Genomic DNA, 24,107 nt, shown 5'->3' with positions numbered 1-24,107 from the left:
GATGCTGTGAAAGTGCTGCACTCAATATGCCAGCAAATTTGGAAAACTCAGCAGTGGCCACAGGACTGGAAAAGGTCAGTTTTTATTCCAATCCCAAAGAAAGACAATGCCAAAGAATGCTCAAACTACCGCACAATTGCACTCATCTCACACACTAGTAAAGTAATGCTCAAAATTCTCCAAGCCAGGCTTCAGCAATACATGAACCGTGAACTTCCAGATGTTCAAGCTGGTCTTAAAAAAGGCAGAGGAACCAGAGATCAAATTACCAACATCTGCTGGGTCATGGAAAAAGCAAGAGAGTTCCAGAAAAACATCTATTTCTGCTTCATTGACTATGCCAAAACCTTTAACTGTGTGGATCACAATAAACTGTGGGAAATTCTGAGAGTTGGGCATACCAGACCACCTGACCTGCCTCTTGAGAAACCTGTATGCAGGTCAGGAAGCAACAGTTAGAACTGGACATGGAACAACAGACTGGTTCCAAATAGGAAAAGGAGTACGTCAAGGCTGTATATTGACACCCTTATTATTATATGCAGAGTACATCATGAGAAATGCTGGGCTGGAAGAAGCACAAGCTGGAATCAAGAATGCCCGGAGAAATATCAATAACCTCAGATATGCAGATGACAGCACCCTTATGGCAGAAAGTGAAGAAGAACTAAAAAGCCTCTTGATGAAAATGAAAGAAGAGAGTGAAAAAGTTGGCTTAAAGCCCAACATTCAGAAAACGAAGATCATGGCATCTGGTCCCATCACTTCATGGGAAATAGATGGGGAAACAGTGTCAGACTTTATTTTTTGGGGCTCCAAAATCACTGCAGATGGTGACTGCAGCCATGAAATTAAAAGATGCTTACTCCTTGGAAGAAAAGTTATGACCAACCTAGATAGCATATTCAAAAGCAGAGACATTACTTTACTTTGCCAACAAAGGTCCATCTAGTCAAGGCTATTGTTTTTCCAGTGGTCATGTATGGATGTGAGAGTTGGACTATGAAGAAAGCTGAGCACCGAAGAATTGATGCTTTTGAACTGTGGTGTTGGAGAAGACTGTTGAGCGTCCTTTGGACTGCAAGGAGATCCAACCAGATGGTCTAAAGGAGATCAGCCCTGGGATTTCTTTGGAAGGAATGATGCTAAAGCTGAAACTCCAGTACTTTGGCTACCTCATGCGAAGAGTTGACTCATTGGAAAAGATTCTGATGCTGGGAGGGATTGGGGGCAGGAGGAAAGGGGGACGACAGAGGATGAGATGGTTTGATGACATCACTGACTCAATGGATGTGAGTTTGAGTGAACTCCAGGAGTTGGTGATGGACAGGGAGGCCTGGCATGCTGTGATTCATGGGGTCTCAAAGAGTCGGACAGGACTGAGCGACTGAACTGAATGGAATTAGATTTGGGGAAGAGTAACATTTGTATCTGGAATTACAGGATATAGAAAGCTCTAGGCCCAATTTGGCCTGTAGGCAAGAAGAGCCATAGCTTATTGAATACAGTGTTCCCTAAGGTAAGGGTATGAGTTAGAATTTATAAGGCCACCAGCATCCATGGGATACCTTTCTGCTTAAGGCCACTCTCTTTGGCATCAATTAAAGTAAGAGGGTCATTTCTTAAAATTTGACGAGAAAGCTTCCATATTTTGACCCTGCACATCAGTATAAATATCATTGCTGTTGTTGTTGTTTAGTTGCAAAGTCATGTTTGACTCTTTTGAGACCTCATGGGCTGTAGCCCACCAGGCTCCTCTGTCCATGTGATTTCCCAGGCAAGAGTAAGTTGCCATTTCCTTCTCCAGTGGATCTTCCCAACCAAGGGACTGAGCCCATGTCTTCTGCCTGGCAGGTGGATTCTTTACCCCTGAGCAACCTGGGAAGTGTGTATAAGTATCATTAGCTTACAAAAATGACATTACTAACAATTTTGAAGCCCCTATAAGGTTCTCTCCTATGCATGCTCCTTCTGCTTCTCTAAGGTTAGCCATTATTCTGAATTATGTATTTATCATTCATTTTCACTGAGTTATGATTTTAATATATGTAAATACATCCCCATATAGTGTATTTTCAAGTTTTGTCTTTAACTTTGTGTAAACTGAATGATGCTATATATATTCCTCCATGGTATACTTCTTCCATATAACATTTTGTTTTTATTCTCTGACTTCTCCACTATTTTTCTGCTTCCCTTTAAAGAAAGATCACTTTCTCCACTTTCTATTTTCTCTCAGCCCATGCCCAGTTAGGCTTTTATTCCCAATTCTACACTGACATATGATAAATTGCACAGATATAAAGTATGTATTGGAGAAGGCAATGGCATCCCACTCCAGTACTCTTGCCTGGAAAATCCATGGACGGAGGAGCCTGGTGGGCTGCAGTCCATGGGGTCGCTAAGAGTCAGACAGGACTGAGCGACTTCACTTTCACTTTTCACTTTCATGTATTGAAGAAGGAAATGGCAACCCATTCCAGTGTTCTTACCTGGAGAATCCCAGGGACGGGGGAGCCTGGTGGGCTGCCGTCTATGGGGTCGCACAGAGTTGGACACGACTGACTCGACTTAGCAACGTATGTATGTAGAGAAGGAAATGGCAACCCACTCCAGTGTTCTTGCCTGGACAACTCCATGGACAGAGGAAACTGGCAAGCTACAATCCATGGGGTCTCAAAGGAGTCACACATGACTTAGTGACTAAACAACAACCATAAAGTATATATATTATATATTTATAAATATATATATATATATTTATGTATTATATATATATATATATTTATATTATATATATATATTTATATATATTATAACTGCTAGCTTCCCTAGTAGCTCAGTTGGTAAAGAATCTTGTCTGCAATGCAGGAGATTCCAGTTTGATTCCTGGGTCAGAAAGATCCGCTAGAGAAGGTATAGGCTACCCACTCCAGTATTCTTGGTCTTCCCTTGTGGCTCAGCTGGTAAAGAATCCATCTGCAATTCGGGAGACTGCGGTTCAATCCCTGGGTTGGGAAGATCCCCTGGAGAAGGGAAAGGCTACCCACTCCAGTATCCTGGCCTGGACAATTCCATGGACTGTATAGTCCATGGGTTGCAAAGAGTCAGACACGACTGAGCAGCTTTCACTTTCACTTTTCACTTTCATATATATATATATAAAATTTGGAAAATTTTTACATATGTATGTATAAACATACATACATACCTCTGAATCCATCACTGTAATTAAGATAATAAACATATCCTCTACCACCAAAGTTTCCTCATGCCCCTTGGTAATCATTTTTCCTTCCTTCTCTTCATCCTGTCTCCAGGTAACCAGGGATCTGTGTGCTGTCACTGTCAATTAATTTGTATCTTCTTGAGTTTTACATGAAACTCTGGCTTCTTTCACTCAGCATAACGATTTGGAGATTTATTCACGATATAGTGTGGATCAACAGTTCATTTTTTTTTTTGCTATGTAGAATTCCATTGTATGTATATTCTGCAGATTGTTCCCCTTCACTTGTTCATGAACATTTGTGTTGGTTCTAGTTCTTGGCTTTATTCCAATAAAATGTTACGAACATATGTAGAATGTCTTTTAAATGTCCTAGACTTAAATTTCCTTGGATAAATACTTAGGAGTGGAGTATTTGGATCATGTAGTACATATATGTTTAATTTTTGAAAGAACTGACAAACTTAATAAATAACCGTACCATTCTACATTCCCACCTGTAATAAAGGAGATTTTCAGTTCTTACATATTTTTGCTAATACTTGGAATAGTAAGTCTTTTAGGTTTTATCCTAGGTGTGAAATGATATTTCCATTATATTTTAAAATTTCATTTCCCTAGTGAATAAAGGTGTTCATCTTTTTATGTTTTATTTGCCATCCAGATATCTGCTTTGATATAGTGTCTAAGTCTTTCTCCCATTTTTTCCCTTGGGTGTTTGTGTTATTACTGAGTTTTGAAAATTCTCTATAGAGTCTGGACAAAAGTCCTTTATCATATTTATTTGCTTCACAAGTGTCTTCTCCCAATCCAGACATTTTTTTCACAGGGCATTTTGAAGAGCAGACACTTTTTATTTTGATAAAGTCCAACTGATCAATTTGTTCCTTTATGGATCTTGCTTTTCAGTTCAGTTCAGTTGCTCAGTCGTGTCTGACTCTTTGCGACCCCATGAACTGCAGCACCCCAAGCCTCCCTGTCCATTACCAACTCCCAGAGTCCACCCAAACTCAAGTCTATCAAGTTGGTGATGCCATCCAACCATCTCATCCTCTGGCATCCCCTTCTCCTCCTGCCCTCAATCTTTCCCAGCATCAGGGTCTTTTCAAATTAGTCAGCTCTTCGCATCAGGTGGCCAAAGTATTGGAGTTTCAGCTTCAACATCAGTCCTTCCAGTGAACAGCCAGGACTGATCTCCTTTAGGATGGACTGGTTGGATCTCCTTGTAGTTCAAGGGACTCTCAAGAGTCTTCTCCAACACCACAGTTCAAAACCATCAATTCTTCAGCGCTCAGCTTTCTTTATATTCCCAACTCTCACATCCATACATGACCACTGGAAAAACCATAGCCTTGACTAGATGGACCTTTGTTGGCAAAGTAATGTCTCTGCTTTTTAATATGCTGTCTAGGTTGGTCATAACTTTCCTTCCAAGGAGTAAGCGTCTTTTAATTTCATGGCTGCAATCACCATCTGCAGTGATTTTGGAGCCCAGAAAAATAAAGTCTGACACTGTTTCCACTGTTTCCCCATCTATATGCCATGAAGTGATGGGGCCGGATGCCATGATCTTCGTTTTCTGAATGTTGAGCTTTAAGCCAACTTTTTCACTCTCTTCTTTCATTTTCATCAAGAGGCTCTTTAGTTCTTCTTCACTTTCTGCCATAAGGGTGGTGTCATCTGCATATCTGAGGTTATTGATATTTCTCCTGGCAATCTTGATTCCAGCTTGTGCTTCTTCCAGCCCAGTGTTTCTCATGCTGTACTCTGCATAGAAGTTAAATAAGCAGGGTGACAATATACAGCCTTGACATACTCCTTTTCCTATCTGGAACCAATCCGTTGTTCCATGTCCAGTTCTAACTGTTGCTTCCTGACCTGCATACAGGTTTCTCAAGAGGCAGGTCAGGTGGTCTGGTATGCCCATCTCTTTTAGAACTTTCACAGTTTATTATAATCCAAATCACAAAAGTTTTCTCCTATGTTGTCTGTCTTCTAGAATTTTTAATGAATTAGATTTACATTTACGTCTGTAATTCATTTTGAGCTAATTTTTGTATATGGTACAAGGTATGGTTGAAGTTCCTATTTTTTTTAATTTTTTATTCTCTCAAATCTGTACTTTTATTTAACTTCTTGTAAAACATTTCCATGATAATTTGTGTACTCGTCTCAGTCTAGAAGTTCCTATTTCTTACATATGGATATACAGTTGTTCAGATACCATTTGTGTAAAATACTGGCCTTTCTCCACTGTATTTCCTTTGTACCGTAGTTGGAAATTAGTTGTCCATGTATGTGTGGGTCTGTCTCTGGATACACTATCTTCTCTGGTTATCTGTTTGCCTATTTTGGCACCAATAATACATTGCTTTGATTACCAAGAAATTTTAAGTCTTTAAATTAAAAAATTTTTTTTACTATTCTAGCTGTTTTGCATTTCTATATAAATTTTAGAATCAAAGTTTCAATTTATATGTATTTTTAAAGGCCTGTAATTTTAATTGCATTGTGTCTATAGATCAATTTGAGCAGAATTAACATCTTAACAATATTGCGTCTCCTAGCCTATGATCACAATAAATGTCTTAATTACTCTGCATTTTTTGTAGGGTTCTGTGTATATGTCTCAGACCCCTTTTGTCAGATTTACCCCCAAGTATTTCATATTTCAAATAGTATTATATATGGTGTTCAAAGTTTTTTTTAAATTTCCAATTGATCATTGTAACCAATAGAAATATAATTTCCTATAACTGATCTTGTATCCTCCAAACTTACCAAGTTCACTTATTAGTTCCAGTAGGTTTTTTAAAGATTATACTGAACTTTATACATACAGTCATGTCTTCTGGGAAGAAAGACAATTTTACTTCTTCCTTTCAATTCTAGTTGCCTTTTTTTTTTTTTTTCTTTATTGTACTGGTTAGAAGCTCCAGTTTATGGTAAATAGAAGTAGTGAGAGCAGACATGTTTGTCTGCTGAATTTATGGAGAAAACAGTTTTTCAACATTAAGTACGATATTGATGGTTGTTTATCAGATTAGTAAATTCTCTTCTATTCCTAGTTTGCTGAGAGTTTTTAAATTACAGATGCATGTTGAATTTTGTTAGACCCTTTTTTGACATCTTTTGAAATGATTATATTGTTTTTCCTTTTTAGGCTTTAATATAGTGAATTACATTATTTCCTTAAGATTAATACAATCTTGATTAATTGATCAAGCTTCATTTGATCATAATGACGTTATACATTGTTAAATAAAATTTGCTAAAATTCTGTTTAACTTTTTCCGTCTACATCTATGTGTGATACTAATTGCTTCTCTTTTCTTGTTATGTGTTCATTTGGTTTTGGTGTCAGGATAATGATGGCTTCAAAGAATGAGTTGAGAAGTATTCCAGTCTTTTAACTATGAGTTCAACTTCATTCATAAATGTAGAGCTGTTCAGCTTCTGTGGATCTTGAGTGAGCTTTGCTAATTTTTGTCTTTCAAAGACTTTGTATTAGTATAAAGTTTCTTCTTACCCTTTTACTATCTGTAGAAACTGGGCAATGTCTTTCTCATATTAATATTGGTAATTTATGTCTTCCCTCTGATTAGTCTAGTTAGAGGTTTTTCGAGTTTATTAATGTTCTCAAAGTTCCAGCTTTTTTGTTTTCATTGATTTCTCTCTATTACTGTTTTCTATGTTATTGATTATCTTGATGCTCTTTATCATTTCTTTTATTTACTTAGGGCTTACTTTACTATCTTATTTCTGGTTGCTTTAGGTGAGAGCTATGGATGCAACACATCTTTCTTCTATTGATATAATGACCTTTTCTGCCAGTTTTAATATGTATCTTGGTTGTTTCAGTCATGTGATTTTTTTTCCCCTCATTGTATGTCATATTTTCCTGCTTATTGAAAAGCCTGGTAATTTTTGGTTGGATGCCATGTAGTGTGAAATTTATGATGTTGATTGAGTGTGGAATATTTTTTATTTCATGTAACTATTCTTAATATATGTCCTGGGATTCATTTAAATTAACTGGAAACAGTTTAATCTTTCAGATATGGCTATTAAGGATTTGTTGGGTGGGAATGGAGTGGTGTTCAGTCTAGCACTAATTACTCACTGCTCCTAAAATAAGATTCTGCTCGGGGCCCCTTGAATTGTGATGTTTAAGTCTACCTGATGAGAGCAGGAGCCCTTTGAAGCCCTGTGGGATTGCTGGGCACTGTTAGCCTTAATCTTTTCACCTCCTCCTTTTTCCAGCCTTAGGTAGTTTCCTTGCATGTGCTGATCAGTACTCATCTGAATATTCAAAGGGGGCCTTCTGGGAATCTCCAGAGTTCTCTCTGTACATTGTATCTCTCTCCCCAAGGTTCTCTGTCCTATGAACTCTTGCTGTTTTGGACACCCTGAACTCTTAGTTCCTTGTCCTCTAGTTAAGGTGCCTACCAGGCTGTGACTGAGTTAACTCTTCTCTTCAGTCAAGTCTCTGCTCAAATGTCACCTTTTCAGAAAGGCTTTCTTTGATTATGTTTTCTGAAATGGTACAGCTCTCACTCCCCTCTCCACTCTTGTTTTAGCATATGTGTATCTTTTAATTGTCCACCTCTCCTCAGTATAATAATCTCAATTCTGATCTTAAGTATGTACCTAACAGAATTTCATGCTCATATGTATCAGATAATACATACAACAATGTTCATATAGCCCAGCCCTGGAAACAGCCCATACATTTACCAGTACTTCACAGCAATGAAAATGAATAAACCATAGTACACACAGTAGCATGGGTATATCCCAGGAAGATAATGTTGACAAAAGGAGCCAGACACAGAATTTGTCATGCTGTTGAAGAAGGCAAAGCCAAACTATACTGTTAGAATTTGAAAAAATGCTTCCTTCTGAGATACAGGTTTTGCCTAGTAGGAAGGCCAGTGTGGCCTCCTGAGGTTCTTTTTGTCGAGCTGAGTGGAGAAACTGAGTAAAATTAATTGAGTTCTAGGTCAGATACTCTCTTCTCTGTAGAACCTTCTCTAATTCCCTGGACAAAGTCAGTTCCTCCATCTTCTCTGACCCAATATTAGAATAATTATATTGTAATTATTACATTTTTCAAGAGAAGGAAGTCATTTTTTTTTCTTAATTTAAGTATCTTGACTTGTGTATATTAAGTGTCCTGAGAATATTTTCTGATGAAATAGTGTCTAGTCACTCTAGTATCTGACTCTTTGCTGCCCCATGGACTGTAGCCTGCCAGGCTCTTCTGTCCATGGGATTCTCCAGGCACAAATACTAAAGTGGGTTGCCACGCCCTCCTCCAGAGGATCTTCCTGACCGAGGGATTAAACCCATGTCTCCTGCATTGGCAGGCGGATTCTTTACCACTAGCACCAACTGGCAAGCCCATTTTCTGATGAAAGGAATGAGTAAATGTAGGAACTTATAATGAACAAATAAGCCAAGGGCTTCTGTCTTCCAGTACTGTACCTTCTTCATTGCCTGTCTCTAGTCGAGCATAGAGAGATTACCTCGTATTGTGTCTGGAGAGTCAAGGTTTGTTGGCACCTGTTTGTCATTAGAGAAGAAAGGTGTTGAGACTTTTAGGTAACCTGGTGATCTCAGACAGGAAATGGAAAGAGATTGGACTCCTGAATTTTAGTAACCCTGTAAAGCTAAAGGAACAGCAATGTCTCTGCCTTCTGGTTATGTGTGGCTGTAGGGAATAGTATGTGACTTGGCTTATTCAATAGACCCTGCCAAGAATATTTTCTCCACAAGTTTATGGAAGGACCCAGTAAAGTTATCTGCTGCCATTAAAAATCTGTTTGCTTTGTTGGGTGTTTTCCCCACACAAAAATTCTGTTAAACCAAAGTATTATAACTTAACAGAGTTCTCTTTGTTCCTTTTAATTTTGAAAATTTCAATAAACATAAACTTAGAAAGGGTAAGAAAATGAGGATAAATGGAGCTTACTAAGCAAATTGTCCCGACGAAGGAAATTCCTTCCAAGTTTGTCCTTACTGGCAATGCCTGGACCTCAGTGACGATTTTAGCTGAGTTCCAAATGATGAGTCGAAATTTCTGTGCCAGATTTTATTAAGGAACCCAGGATAGCATCTGTTCACTTTGAAAAGAATTTTGGCAATTCAGCAGTGTCTTAAAATTCTAAATGTATATTTTGATTAACACATTTTTATTGGCACATATAGTCATTTCCTTTTGGCTAACGCTACTGTGAATGTGTGTCTTTCTGTAGCTGTGGTGCTCCCATTCAAGTTTCTGAGGTGAAGCTGCTTTCCTTTTCATCAGGGCAACTAACCGTTTTCCTCCCTGCTGAGGTGAAGGCCATAGGGACAGAGAAGGATCACATCCTGCCTCTGCAGGAGCTGGCCATGAGGACTCTGCATCACACCTACCATGCTTCTCTAAAAGGTACATGGGACCTCTCTTTTCTTTTTTCCCCTACTTCTTATTCAGTGAGCTTAGGGATTGTGTTTTATGCTATTTTGATGTTCACTTTCAAAATTGTGGTAAAATATACCCAACATAAAATTTACCACCTTTACGTGCTCAGTTCAGTGGCATTAAGTACATTTGCCCAGTCGTGCAATGGAGAAAAGTTTTAGTATTTTGTCAACACTGATCCCTTCAGCAACCCCTACAGATACAGAGAAGCGTTCACTAGATATGGTGTTCAGTCAGAAGAACAGGTTACATGTTTAAACTATGTGGTTGAAGTTGAAAGAAATTGGTTTTGGGGAACACATATTTGGTAGAAGTGAGAAGACTAGCATTGGTACTTTCTTCCATAAGAAAACATGTGCAAAGATCTTACCCTTAAAGCAAAGTTGGTACTTCTTCCAACATAGCAGGCTTTTGCCATGCACCCTCCTCACATCTGAGAAATTTATATATGTAAAGGAAAATTAATTCCAGGACCCTGTGGCAGTATTACCACAGGATGCCAACTCTTGGTTTGGAAAGTCTTTAGTAGTGTATATATGTCTTAGGTGATGTAGAGTGGACCTGAGATGCTTTAAAAAAGCACCAGGCAGCGTTAATGAGAAAATACATTTTAAGTGTTTTTAAAACTGCTAAATGCTTTGTCCTTGCTTTAAAAAAAAGAGAAGTTCGTACAAAAACATCTAACATTAACCTCCCAGGAATGTATTAAGTTGTTTTCAAAAACTGAACAGAAAACTGAAATTATTCACCTATGAACAAATTACATTTTTCAAAATGGTTATTGAAAAATCTGGACAGATACAGAAGATAGTAAGATAATTTGTATTTCCTTCCCAAAGATGATTCAGTGAATTTTAGATGTCACCTCATCGTGACTATTTCTCTCTCTCCTGGTGTTCACTGTCAGTAGCAATCCAGTGTACATTTGTGCTCAGGATTGCCCAGACCCCTAGGATATTTTGCTTTAAACATTGCTTTGGTGTGCTCAGACTACACTAAGGAAAAAACATCCTGTTTTTATTAATGACAGCTCATGGAAGGGAGACAGGGAATCGTTATTTTTCATTTTCTTTGATTTCTTTGTTTCCCCTTTTCATTCTTTTCAGTAAATGTAATTTAGCTTGAAACATTCTAAATCCCCAATAGACCTAGGAGGAACTTAATGAAAGTCTGTTTCAGTCTTCAGTCGCAGACCTTTTTATATTCTCTGTCTTTTACAGAAGTTTGCAGACTGTCTCTGGATAAACCCAGCAGCCTTTTTGGTCTTCGTTCTTAAAGAATATTTGGCCTTACTCTTTCTTTGCTTCCACCTCAGGACAGCTCAGGTTGCTCTTAAAAGAATAGACTTAAGGTTTCTCTTAGTGTCTGAAGTGTAAAAAAATCTTTCATTTCCAAATAATGTTATGTTTTCATTCAGTGCCTATCAGATAACAAAACTTTTCACATGCAGTACTTTTCACTAACCGAATTTACTTGTTAACAGTGAGACGTATTATAAGAAGCCTCATTCAAGGATATCTCATTTTTTATTTGTGCATGATTTTTCTCTTGTGTTCCAGATCTGGACTTTCTGTCTCCAGTCTCGTTACCCAGAAGTCTGCTGGAGCTGCTGCACTGCCCCCTGGGGCACTGTCACCGGTGCAGCGAGCCCATGTTTACGATTGTCTACCCCAAGCTCTTCCCCTTGAGAGAGACGCCGATGGCAGGGCTGCACCAGGGGTAATCATGCCTAAGTGGGCACCCGGGCTTACACCTGGGCGAGGGGTGGGAACGTGGGGAGGGGGTGGAGGACACACGTAAAAAGTGCTGTCACGTCAGCAGCTTGAAAGGGGCCTAGAGTGCTTCCTGCCATACAACTAAATGAAACAAGTGACATTTTCAGTATGGTAAGAAAACTGGGTTTCCCTTTATTACAGTTTTGGTCTTGTGAAGAATGGTTTTATTGTATATGTTATTTAGAGTAGCTCATTCTTTGGAGAAGTGTTTTCCTGCTGTTCCCCTATTCACAATAGTCTTTAGGCAATAAGGAGTGTAAGAACAAAATATTTGTTATATAATGGGTCCAGCCCAGCCCTTCTATTTAACTCACATTGCTAACTGAAAGTGTGTGGCTGAACATTGTGTGTGTGTTTCTGTTTTGAATTTCTAACACTTCCAAATGGCATTCTCTTGCCACTCTGTTTCTTGGCACAGTGCCTTGAATTTGCAAAGAATGTTAACTAAATAAAAAACTCCATGCTGGTAGTTTAAAAAAGAATACCAGACAATTAAAAATAGGACATGAAATGAAAAATCCTCCATTAGCCCTGCCTCAGCTTATAGATTTTCTAAATTTAGGATCTTCTAAGTTCGCATTTTTCAAAGTTGAAAAAAAAAGATGCTATAATACCTCACTTATCCTCAAATGTGGTATTTTGGGTTAGTACATTTTTCAGGAAAACTTGTTACCCCTATTCAGTCCCAGAAGCGTTTCCTTTATAATCATTTTTGTAGAATGAGAGCGAGCGTGGGCAGGGTACTGCACCTCTGAGAGCCTCAGAATGGAGCTGGAACAGCCTGCTGGGCAGGGCATCTGAGGATCAGCAGACGATGAAGGCAGACACCTGGCACGTAATGGGTGCTCGGCAAATGGTAGTTACCTTTCCATCTCTCTACCCACTCCTTCCCCAAACTGCATTTTTCTTTTTTCTTACCTGAATAATCCTGTTTTGCTATACTTTCAGTTCCCGTTTCAACTTTCTGCATTTTTAGTTTCCTGCTTCTTTGCCATGCCTGCCTCCAGAAGCCCTCCTCCAAACCTTGCTAATCTCCTCCTTCTGATCAGAGCTGAAAGGACGGAGTCAGGATTTGAGTGTTAACTACATGAGTAAAATTAACAAATGAAATAGGCACATCTGTAAGAAACAGTAGGGAATATATTGATCAAGTCACCGGCCATGATTCTGACTCCTTCCCTGGGAGATCTTGGGCAAATTGACATAACATTTCTGAGCTTCATCTTTTCAAGTAAAATGAACATAGTAATCCTATCTATTTAATAAGGGCGTTGTGAGGATTAAATGAGATTGTTTTATATAAAGAGCCCAGGATGGTACCTGGCATGTAATACATATTGAGTAACTGTTAACTATGATATCTTTTTGTAGCTCAAAAACTTTTAAAAATTTATTTTGTGTATATGTCTTTAGCAAATGATGTTTATATTAGTAAGATATCATTATAGGAAAATCTTAAATTCATTAAACTATAGTAAAATCCTTCTGCATTGTTGTTGCACAGCTTCCTGTAGAGAACATTTCCTTACTGACCATGTGAAAATGGAAACAGTGCAGTATGGCAAGGATGCTCTGTTAGCAGCTGATAAAATCCTAAATACCTATTTAAAAGCTAAACTTTGATTTCATCATGGGAATTAACTTGTGAAAATAAAGTAGATCCTTCAAATGAAGTCATTTTTGTGTTATCTTTACATGAAATTTGGGAAACTTATTCGATAAGTATTTGCATATTCTATTTACTGCTACTTGTTTCTCTGCTTCAACCAGTATGAATATCTTATTGCTTTATAATATAAATATAATATTGTTAGTTTAGTAAAATGAGTGTATCAAATACATAGATCTTAGGCAATGCCCTTTTGTTAATCTATGCCAGAAGTGCCTATGTTTATAGCAAAAACTGAAATACCAAGATACAAACATGGCTTTCTGTGGTGAGTTAATGCTAAGATTTGAATTTTAGAATTTGTATATTGCATTTGGTCCACTGGACTTTGCTCCTTCCCATGTTGCTATGGAGATTGTATTAAAAGCTTTGACTTTAGTTCCTAACATAGTCTTTAAAGCACTTTCTTTTATAACTGAAAACCAAATACTTGAATCTCAATAGCTTATTGCTAAAAATCAATATTTTTAATATCATAAATTCTAAAAGGTCTTGACAATATTGTTTTTAAGTTTTCTAATATATTCAGTTCAGTTTACATTGCTTGTCATAAAATAATTCAGCATATCAGCCAAAATCTAAATTAATGTGGATATTTGGCATCATTTTAAAGGAACATATTGAATATGCTTCTAAAATACCAAGTCTCATACAAGTATTAGTTCCAACCTAAGTTTAATACAGAGTCAAGTAAAAAGAAATTGCAGTATTTTGCATAAACAGTAAATACCGAAATCTTCAAATATCTATAGAGAGAATAATAGCTAGTATGTTCGTTAACTTTTGATCACAATAAGCATAGCAAGTTTTCATTTCCCCAAATTACTGTTCATTTGTTAAAATGGAGAATGTCAACTCAGAGGATTATTTATTACTAGAACATATGTCTGGCTTTTCCCACACGTGTAGGAGCCTTATAAATTTTGTATTTCCCAATAGGAAATCCAGCTACTCAGAGGTTTTGCAAGGGTATTTTATTCATTTCCTATGGATGCCTCAGCAGAATACCACAGAACTGGCTGACAAGATCTGCTGTAGATGTTGTCTCAGAGATCTGAAGGCTAGAGATGTGAAAGGATTGGTTCCTTCAGAAGGCTGTGACGGAAGGGTCTAAATCTTGTAGATAGCCATCACCTCCCTTCTCTTCACAATGTCTTCTGTGTGAGTCTGTCTTGGTGTCCAAATGTCCCTTGTTCATAAGGACACCAGTGACATTGCATTAGGGCCCTCCCTGATGACCTCATCCTAACTTAACTCATTACACCAGCAGTGACCCTGTTTCCAAATAAGGTTACTGTTTTACTCTGCTAGGGCCACCATACAAACAAACAAAATACCATAGGCTGGCTTAAACAACAGAAATTCAGTCTCACATAGAAGCTGAAGTGTGAAATCAGGGTGTATATGGTTAGGTTGTGTTGAGGGCTCTCTTCCTGGTTTGAATTTAGCCATTTTCTTGCTGTCTCGAGTGGCAGAGAATATGATCACACACATGCACAAAGTCTCTGGCGTCTCATCTTATAGGGGCACTAATCCTATCATCAGGACCCCACCATTATGAACTCATCTAAGCCTAGTATCTCCAAAAGCCCCATATCCAAATACCATCACACTGGAGATTAGGGCTTAAACATATGAATCAGTGGCAGGATCGGGGGACACAGTTCAGTTGATAGCAGTCACCTTCTGGGGTTTTAGGGATTAGGACTTTAACATGAATTTAGGGGGATACAATTCAACCCATAACAGTCTATCCTCCAAAAATTCATGTCCTTCTCACAGGCATAATAAATTCATTCCATCCCAACACTCCCCAAATCCTAACCCATTCCAGCATCAACTCTTGAATTCAAAATCTAATCTTAAGTATCTAAACCAAGTATGAGTAAAACTCAAGCATAACTCACCGTGGGACAGAAAGTCCTCATCTGTGAATCTGTAAAACCAGACTGGTTATCTTCTTTCAGTATATGATGGTTGGGACAAGCATAAGATAGACATTTACATTACAGAAAGGAGAAAAAGAGATCATGAGTTTCAGAAAAGTCCAAAACCTAGAAGGACAAATTCCATTAGATTTTAATACTTGAGAATAATCCTCTGGTTAGATGCTCTGTCCTTTAGACCCTCTGGTGAAGTGGCCTCACCTCCTTAGCCCTGAGTGAGGGCCCTGCTCTCTAAAACCAAGGAAGTTACCTCACCCTCTAGAATTGGGGAGGTGACCCCATCCCCAAGGTTATTCTTCCCTTTACTTGACAGCTTGTTTCCTGCCTGTGGAATCCCAGAAGTCTGACAGCATTTCTTTACCCTGTTGCATGTCTGTCCCCTCCAAGCTATCAGCATTTCTGCTGAAATGGTTGACCAGATCACAAGTCTCATGCCTAATCTTTTCAAGGTTGTCTAGCTATAAATACCCTTGGTGTTTTCTCCAGAACATGCTTTCTCATTTTTTACAGATAGCCTGGCAATTTCCCAAATCTTCAAGTTTTGATTCCTTTTTGCTGAACAGCTCCCTCAATTTATCTCCCTCCTCTCACATTTTACTGTAAGCAGCAAAGAAAAACCAGGCCATGCCTTCAGGACTTTGCTTAGAAACCTCCTCAGCTAAATATAGGCGTACCTCATCTTTTTGTGCTTCATTTTATTGCATTTCACAGATAGTGTAGTTTTTACAAATTGGAGGTTTGTGTCAACCCTGCATCAAAAAAGCCTATTGGTTCCATTTCTCTAACAGCGTTTGCTCACTTCCTGTCTTTGTGTCACATTTGGTAATTCTCACTTGGAACTTTTTCATTATTTTTATACTTGTGATAGTGGGTCTGTGATCAATGATCTTTGATGTTACTCCTACTACTCACTGAAGGCTGGGATGATGGTTAACATTTTTCAGCAATACTTTTAAATAAAGGTATACACATTGGTTTTTTAAAACATAATGGTTTTGCATACTTTTGACTACATTATAGTGTAAAAATAACTGTTATATACACTGGGAAACCAAACAATTTGTGTGACTGGCTTTATTACTCTATTTGCTTTATTGTGGTGGTTTGGAACTGAACCTGCAATGTATCTGAGGTATGCCTGGACCCAAGATGATCACTTATAAGTTCTGTTTTCCGTCCAGCATAACACAATTCGGTTGAGTCCTCTGTGGTTTCTAACAATGATGATCTTTCTTTCATTTTACAATAACACATTCCTCATTTTTGTCTAGTACCTCGTATTTCCAGAAACATCCTCTTCATGACAATATATGTGTTGTCTAAGACAGTAGAAGCTTTTGCTATAGCGTACATTTTATAGGATTTTTCCAGGCAAGAACACTGGAGTGAGTTGCCATTTCCTCCTCTAGGGGATCTTTCCAACTCAGGGATTGAACCCATGTCTCCTACATCTCCTACTTGGCAGGCAGATTTTTTATGACGGAGCCACCTGGGAAGCCCCTTTTCTGTAGTTTTCCTCTTTCATTTGTAAACCCTCACCTGATATTCTTTAATATCTCTATTTCTACCAATAGTCTCCACAAGGCAAAACTCTTCTAGCCTCTACTGCTTAATTTCGAAGTCACATCTAGATTTTTAAATGTTTGTTACAGCAGCTTCCCTTACCAGTAGCTGAATTTGTATTAGTTAACAGTCTCCAGAGAAACAGAACATGTATCTATATCTGTAAATAATAAGTATAGGCAAAGATTGATTGCTTTTAAGGAATTGGCTCACGGGATTTGGGAGCTGGCAAGTCCAAAACCACAGGGCAGGCTGGCAGGCTGGCAGTTCAGGAAAGAGTTGATGCTGCAGCCGTGAGTCTGAATTTCACAGGGCAGCAGGCTAGAAACTCAGGTAGGGTTTCTATGGAGCTGTCTTCAGGAAAAGTCCTTGTGCTTCTTTGCTCTAAAACTGATCGGATGAGGCCCACCTACACTATGGAACATTATCTGCTTTGCTCAGTCTACTAATTTAAATGTCAAAAAGGGCTTCCCTGGTGGCTCAGATGGTAAAGAATCCACCTGCAATGCCTGGGTTCAATCCCTGGGTCAGGAAGATCCCTTGGAGGAGAGCAGGGCAACCCACTCCAGTATTCTTGCCTGGAGAATCCCCATGGACAGAGGAACCTGGCAGGCTACAGTCCATGGGGTCACAGAGTTGGACACGACTGAGCAACTAAGCTGCAGCTGCTGCTACATCTGAAAAATACCTTCACAGCAACATCTAGATTGGTGTTTGACCAAATAACTGGGTCAAGTCAAGTCAAGTTGACAAGAAAATTCACCACCATACACATTCAAAAGGTCTCAGTTAGATCACCAGAATGTTTTGAGACAGAAACTGCCCAGAATCCCAGTGTTCCTTTCCATATCACTCGATTAAATCTGGTCCATAACAGATACTGACAGTGTGTGCTCTGGTGTTGGTGTGGTGACATGTGATATCTCTGCTCTTGTACAGTAAATCCCTGGGGCTGGAATGACAGAACTCATAAGCATTAGGGGGTCAGGAGACCCAGTTGGAAGTTGAGCTATGTTACTTAGTACTGTAAGATAGGTACTATTATTAGGAGAATCATGCCTTCCATATGGTTCAACTTAATATAATCCCCATGTTATGGGGGTAAGAGGGTGTGGAACTGGGTCCCAGGAAGGTTAGAACCTGGGCCAGGACCTCACAGCACAGCTGGGATTTGATCCATTTAGCAGTCTGGCTTCAAATCTGTGTTTTAGACACTATGCTGTAATTATTAATAGCTACTGGATAAATCACTACCTACAAAGAAATTTTGAAATACTAATAAAATGAAGAAAAGCTCTAATATTCTGCACAAGATACTTCTGAAAAATATATGTGTGTGTGTATACATACATATGTGTGTGTGTGCACTAAGAAATCCCACAGGATGTAAATCTAATTGTAAACTATGATCACCTTGAAAGGGAAGATTGTAGGGTTATGGAGTAGTCAGGTGGGGACTTTAATTTTCAATTCTGTATACTGTAGAATCATTTGAATATTTTCAGTAAGGATGTATTTTTATAAATATACAAAATAATAATAAAAAGTAGTGTATAGCTAAAGTGAAAAGAAAGTGAGAGTTTCTCAGTCGTGTCTGACTCCTTGCAACCCCATGGACAATACAGTCCATGGAGTTTTCCAGGCCAGAATACTGGAGTGGGTAGCTTTTCCCTTTTCCAGGGGATCTTCCCAGCCCAGGGATCGAACCCAGGTCTCCCACATTGCAGGCGGATTCTTTACCAGCTGAGCCACAAGGGAAACCTAGTATATACTAAAGGGACTTAAAAAAACCTCTTGCTTGAAACTTTATAAGGTTAAAAAAGAAAAGGAAAGATTCTGGTAGCAATTTTTAAGTTTAGTTAAAAATGTTTTTAAACAGGTTACATAGTGATACCCCATTTTTGTCAGCCATGGGTATATATATAAATACATATAAGTGTGTGTGTGTGTGTGTGTGTGTGTGGTTTAAATTGTTTGAATATGTAGGAAAAGTCTTGATGGCTTACCAAAGCACTGGTTTTCTTTGAGTAGTGTTGAATTTTTGCAACAAACTGGTGTTGCTTTAAAAGTTAAAAATGATGTTTAATTATTAAAACATTAGCTGACCAGTGGTTTCCTTTTTACTTATTTATTTATTTGCAGGGGAAACAAAATACATTTTTTCAAGTCATACATTATCATCGAAACAAAATTAGGAAAAAGAAGTCTGCAAAAGGAAGTGTATCAGATGGAAGTACTGCCACTGGAAATGACAACTCTTATAATACTATTTTAGGTTAAAGTAGAATATCTCTTAGTTGACTTCTGGATCAACTAAGGATCCAGATTCTTGATGCTTCCTATTCCTTTTTTTAAAAATCAGGGTAAGAGCATTTAACATGAAATCTACCTTCTTAGCAAATGTTTAGGTGTACCATACAGTATTAACTGTAGGTACTGTATTATACAGCAGCTCGCTAGAACTTACTCACCCTGCATAACTGCAGCTGCACCCATTGAACACAACTCCTGCTTCTCCCTCCCGCACTCCCTGGTAACTCACCGTTCTGCTTCTGAGTTTGACCATTTTAGATAGCTCATGTAAGTGGAATCATGTAGTATTTGTCCTGTAACAGGCTTATTTCCCCTACCATATTATCTTCCAGGTTCATCCATGTTGTTGCCAAGAGCAGGACTTCTTTTTTAAAGCTGACTAATATGCTAGTGTGTGTGTGTGTGTGTGTGTGTGTGTGTGTGTGTGTGTGTGTCTTAGTTGCTCAGCCATGTCCAACTCTTTGAAACCCCATGGACTGTAGCCAGGCTCCTCTGTCCATGGGGGATTCTCCAGGCAGGAATACTGGAGTGGGTTGCCATGCCCTCCTCCAGGGGATCTTCCCAACCCAGGGATTGAATCCCGGTCTCCTGCATTGCAGGCGGATTTTTTACCATTTGAGCTACCTGGGAAGCCCTCTGTTGTATGTGCATTCCATATTTTCTTTATCCATTCATCAATTGATAGACATTTAGGTTGTTTCCATGTTTTGGATATTGTGAACATGGGAGTGCAGATATTTCTTTGAGACCCTGACTTTAAATCTTCTGGATATATACTCAGAAGTGGGGTTGCTGGATATGTTCATTCTATTTTTAATTTTTTGAGAAACTGTATTCCATAGCAACTGTAGCATTTTACATTCCCCCCAACATGTATAAAGATTCCAGTTTATCTCCATCCTTGCCAACACTCACTTTTTGTCTTTTTTTGCAGCCATCCTGACAGGCGTGAGGGGATGTCTCATTGTGGTTTTGATCTGCATTTCTCTGATAATTCTTGATGTTGAGAGCCTTTTCATGTACTTACTGGCCGTCTCTGTGTCTTCTTTGGAAAAATGTCTATTTTTAAATCAGATTGAGTTTTTTTTGCTATTGAGTTATAGGAGTTCCTGATATATTTTAGATCAGTCCATGATTAAATACAGGGTACAGGGTTTCCAAATGTTATCTCCATTCTGCAGGTTGCATTTTCCTTTTGCTGGTTGTTTACTTTGCTGCTTGGAAGCTTTTTAGTTTGATGTAGTTCCTCTTGCCTGTTTCTTTTTTTGTGTGCCTTTGGTGTCATAGCAAAGACCAATGTCAAGGGGCTTTTCCACTGTTTTATTTTAGAGGTTTTATAGTTACAGGTCTTAATGTTTAGGTTTTTAATTCATTTTGAGTTGGTTTTTGTGTACGCTGTAGGATAAGGGTACACTTTCATTCTTCTGCATGTAGATGTCCAGTTTTCTCATGCTATTTCTCAAAGAGACTGTCCTTTTCCCATTGTATATTGTTGGCTTCCTTGTGGAAGATCAGTTGACTGCATATGTGTGGGTTTATTTCCAGGCTCTCTATTCTGTTCCATTGGTCTATTCATCTGTCTTTATACCAGTACCATACTGTTTTGATTACTGTAGAATATTTTGAAATCAAGAAGTATGATGCCTTCAGTTATGGGTTTTTTCCTCAAGATTTGTTTAGTATTCAGATATTTTGTGGGACAATATGAATTTTAGGATTCTTTTTTCTATTTCCACTATTAAAAAGCCATCAGAGTTATTTCCAAATAGCTCAGAATAATTATTCTGTCCAGTCAGTCAGCAGACATGCTGTGAGCATCTACTGTGAGCTGGACAAGGTGGTGGTGAGGATACCATGGCTTCAGCTGGCTGCTTTCAAGCTCAGATTTACAGAGCTTGGTTCTTTCAGGAGTTCTCCCTGGTCTTTTAAGCCCGAGTGATTACATGAGAGAACCATATGTCTGGGTAACTGTTGTTCCTAGGGTAGGGACCCGTTTGTTAGAGAGTGTGCAAGACTTTGTCTGTTTGGACAAGTTAATACTCCTTTTTCCCACTCATTAGTAGTTTATTTCTAAATATCTTCTGTCTAATTCTTATATGATTAAATGACTTATCACTTATGAAATATTACCCTTGCTTTTTGTGGGTATTACTTTACAACAATAATGCTGATATTATTTTCTTACTTATGTTTGGGTTGTTTTTTCCTTTCAGCAAAAGCCTATTTGTTGGCACCCTCTTTTTTTTTTTTTTAATTGACAGATACTTGCTTTACAGAATTTTGCTGTTTTCTGTCAAACCTCAACATGAATCAGTCTTAGGTATACATATATCCCCTCCCTTTTGAACCTCCCTCCCATCTCCCTCCCTATCCCTGTAGGTTGATCCAGAGCCCCTGTTTGAATTTCCTGAGCCATACAGCAAATTCCCATTGGCTATCTATTTTACATACGGTAATGTAAGTTTCCATGTTACTCTTTCCATACATCTCACCGTCTCCTCCCCTCTCCCCATGTCCATAAGTCTATTCTCTATGTCTGTTTCTCCATGTCTGTTTCTCCACTGCTGCCCTATAAATAAATTCTTCAGTACCATTTTTCTAGATTCCATATATATGTGTTAGAATATGATATTTATCTTTCTCTTTCTGACTTACTTTACTCTGTAGAATAGGTTCTAGGTTCATCCACCTCATTAGAACTGACTAAAATATGTACCTTTTTGTGGCTGAGTAATATTCCATTGTGTATATGTACAACAACTTCCTTATCCATTCATCTGTTAATGGACATCTAGGTTGATACAGCCACTATGGAAGATGGTATTGAGGTTCCTTAAAAAACAAGAAATAAAACCACCATATGACCCAGCAATCCCACTCCTAGGCATATACCCTGAGGAAACCAAAACTGAAAAAGACATATGTGTCCCATTGTTCATTGAAACAGCTAAAACATGGAAGCAGCCTAGATGTTGGCACCCTCTTAAGGTGACTTATGAAATTTTGCATGGGTCAAATATTCTTCAAGAGATTTAAGTAAATTGTTCTTAACTGCTTTTTTCCTCATTGTGTCACTCAGCACTTCTGTACTGACCATCTGCTGTGTGCGAAGCTCTGTGCTAAGTACTAGGGGTTCAGCTGTGATTAAACCACCTGATACTTGTTTTCCAATACATATCTCACTCCTAAAGGTCTAGGGCATGACAGCTCTAGTAGAGAAACTATATATTTAAGTCTTTGGTTCTGCACACAGAATCTTCCCATGTCATTTTTAACATAAATGTAACAAGAAATATAATATGTTATTAGATGATTCTCCTATAATCCTCTTACATGTTAATATGTTCACAGGCTTGGGATTTCATCTGATCAATTCTGTCTAATATTATTTTTCTTCTGGCTTGAATTTCTGTATGAGTCAAGGATATGTTTCTTGTTTCTAATCAGAAAGAGGTTTATAAAGAAAACACCACATTTCTTATGATTTTGTTGGGCTCCAATATGTGCAACAACATTGTTATTTTTTTCCTTAAGAATAGTGGTATTTCTGTATTTTAAAACTGAGCTGAAATGCTCTTCCTTCTGCCTTGCCTATAAATATCCTCAGAGACACTAAAGCAGCAAATGTCATGTCTGATGTTCTTTGTAGAATTTATTAGCATCTTTCTCCAATTGGAGAGTGTACTGCATAGCTAAAAGTTCTTTCCCTGAAACTATCATGTCCCTGGTGCCACAGTGCGGTAACTTTTTTAAAGGACCTAACCAACACAAACGCATTGTCTGGCAGTAGACCTGTTGATGTACTTGTAACAACTTACGTCGTTAATGAAACAAGCAGTTAAATTACACTTTAAGATGAGCCTCCCAAAAGTAAATAAGTATACATATTATTCAGCCATTAAAAAGAATGAAATAATGCCATTTTCAGCAACATGGATGGACCTAAAGATTGTCATACTGAAGGAAGTAAATCAGAGAAAGAGGAATACCGTGCACTGTCCCTTACATATGAAATCTAAAATGAAACGATACAAATGAACTTATTTACAAAGCAGAAACAAACTCATAGACCTGGAGATGAATTTCTGATTCATTCTAAGGGGAGGAATAGTTCGGCAGTTTGGGGGTGATATTTACACACTGCTATAGGGAGGCCTGGCATGCTGCGGTTTATGGGGTCCCAAAGAGTTGGACATGACTGAGCGACTGATCTGATATGATCTGATAGTTAAAATGAATAATCAAAATGACCTTCCTGTATAGCACAGGGAACTCTGCTCAGTATTATATAGCAACCTAAATGAGAAAAGAATTTGAAAAAGAATAGATTACACACACATGTATAACTTTGCTGTATACTCGAAACTAACACAACGTTAATCAACTATACCCTGATATAAAATAAAAAGTATTTTAAAAAGTAAATAACTACACAGACTTGGAATTTCTTTAAAGCACAAATACAACACCTCCAGGTTGCCTGCCTAACCCTGTTGAGCATCATAAGGAATTAATAATGATCCAGTGGGCATTATGCTTCAGCAAGTAGCAATCCCACATATATTTATGAAATTGGATTCTTCTGCTTAGAAACTTTCAGTTCAGTTCAGTTTAGTCGCTCAGTCGTGTCCAACTCTTTGAGACTCCATGAACCACAATACACCAGGCCTCCCTGTCCATCACCAACTCCCAGAGTTCACTCAGACTCAAGTCCATCAAGTCGGTGATGCCATCCAACCATCTCAACCTCTGTCATCCCCTCTTCCTCCTGCCCTCAATCTTTCCCAGCATCAGGGTCTTTTCAAATGAGTCAGTGCTCCGCATCAGGTGGCCAAAGTATTGGAGTTTCAGCTTCAACATCAGTCCCTCCAATGAACACTCAGGACTGATCTCCTTTAGGATGGACTGGTTGGATCTCCTTGCAGTCCAAGGGACTCTCAAGAGTCTTCTCCAGCACCACAGTTCAGAAGCATGAATTCTTTGGTGCACAGCTTTCTTTTTAATATGCTGTCTAGGTTGGTCATAACTTTCCTTCCAAGGAGCAAGCATCTTTTAATTTCATGGCTGCAGTCACCATTTGCAGTGATTTTGGAGCCCAGAAAAATAAAGTCAGCCGCTGTTTCCACTATTTCCCCATCTATTTGCC

At 38.4% G+C, this 24,107-nt stretch overlaps 1 protein-coding gene across 3 annotated transcripts in view; it reads left to right on the top strand.

Moving 5' to 3' along the window:
* The window catches only part of LRRC28 (leucine rich repeat containing 28), a 194,870-nt gene that overhangs the window by 147,492 nt on the left and 23,271 nt on the right, over nt 1–24,107 (top strand). For 2 of the 3 annotated variants that reach the window (XM_010845836.1, XM_010845834.1), the window contains 2 exons: nt 9,487–9,662; nt 11,255–11,414. In XM_010845836.1, the coding sequence (XP_010844138.1) occupies nt 9,487–9,662; nt 11,255–11,414 (336 nt within the window). The remainder of the gene's footprint in view (nt 1–9,486; nt 9,663–11,254; nt 11,415–24,107) is intronic. The other variant, XM_010845835.1, reaches the window with a different exon arrangement.

Source organism: Bison bison, unplaced genomic scaffold (genome assembly GCF_000754665.1).
Source record: "Bison bison bison isolate TAMUID 2011002044 unplaced genomic scaffold, Bison_UMD1.0 scf7180017864224, whole genome shotgun sequence".
NCBI classification, from domain to species: Eukaryota; Metazoa; Chordata; class Mammalia; order Artiodactyla; family Bovidae; genus Bison; species Bison bison.
The sequence above is the reverse complement of the archived record's forward strand: the minus strand, read 5'-3'. Positions and strand labels throughout refer to the sequence as shown.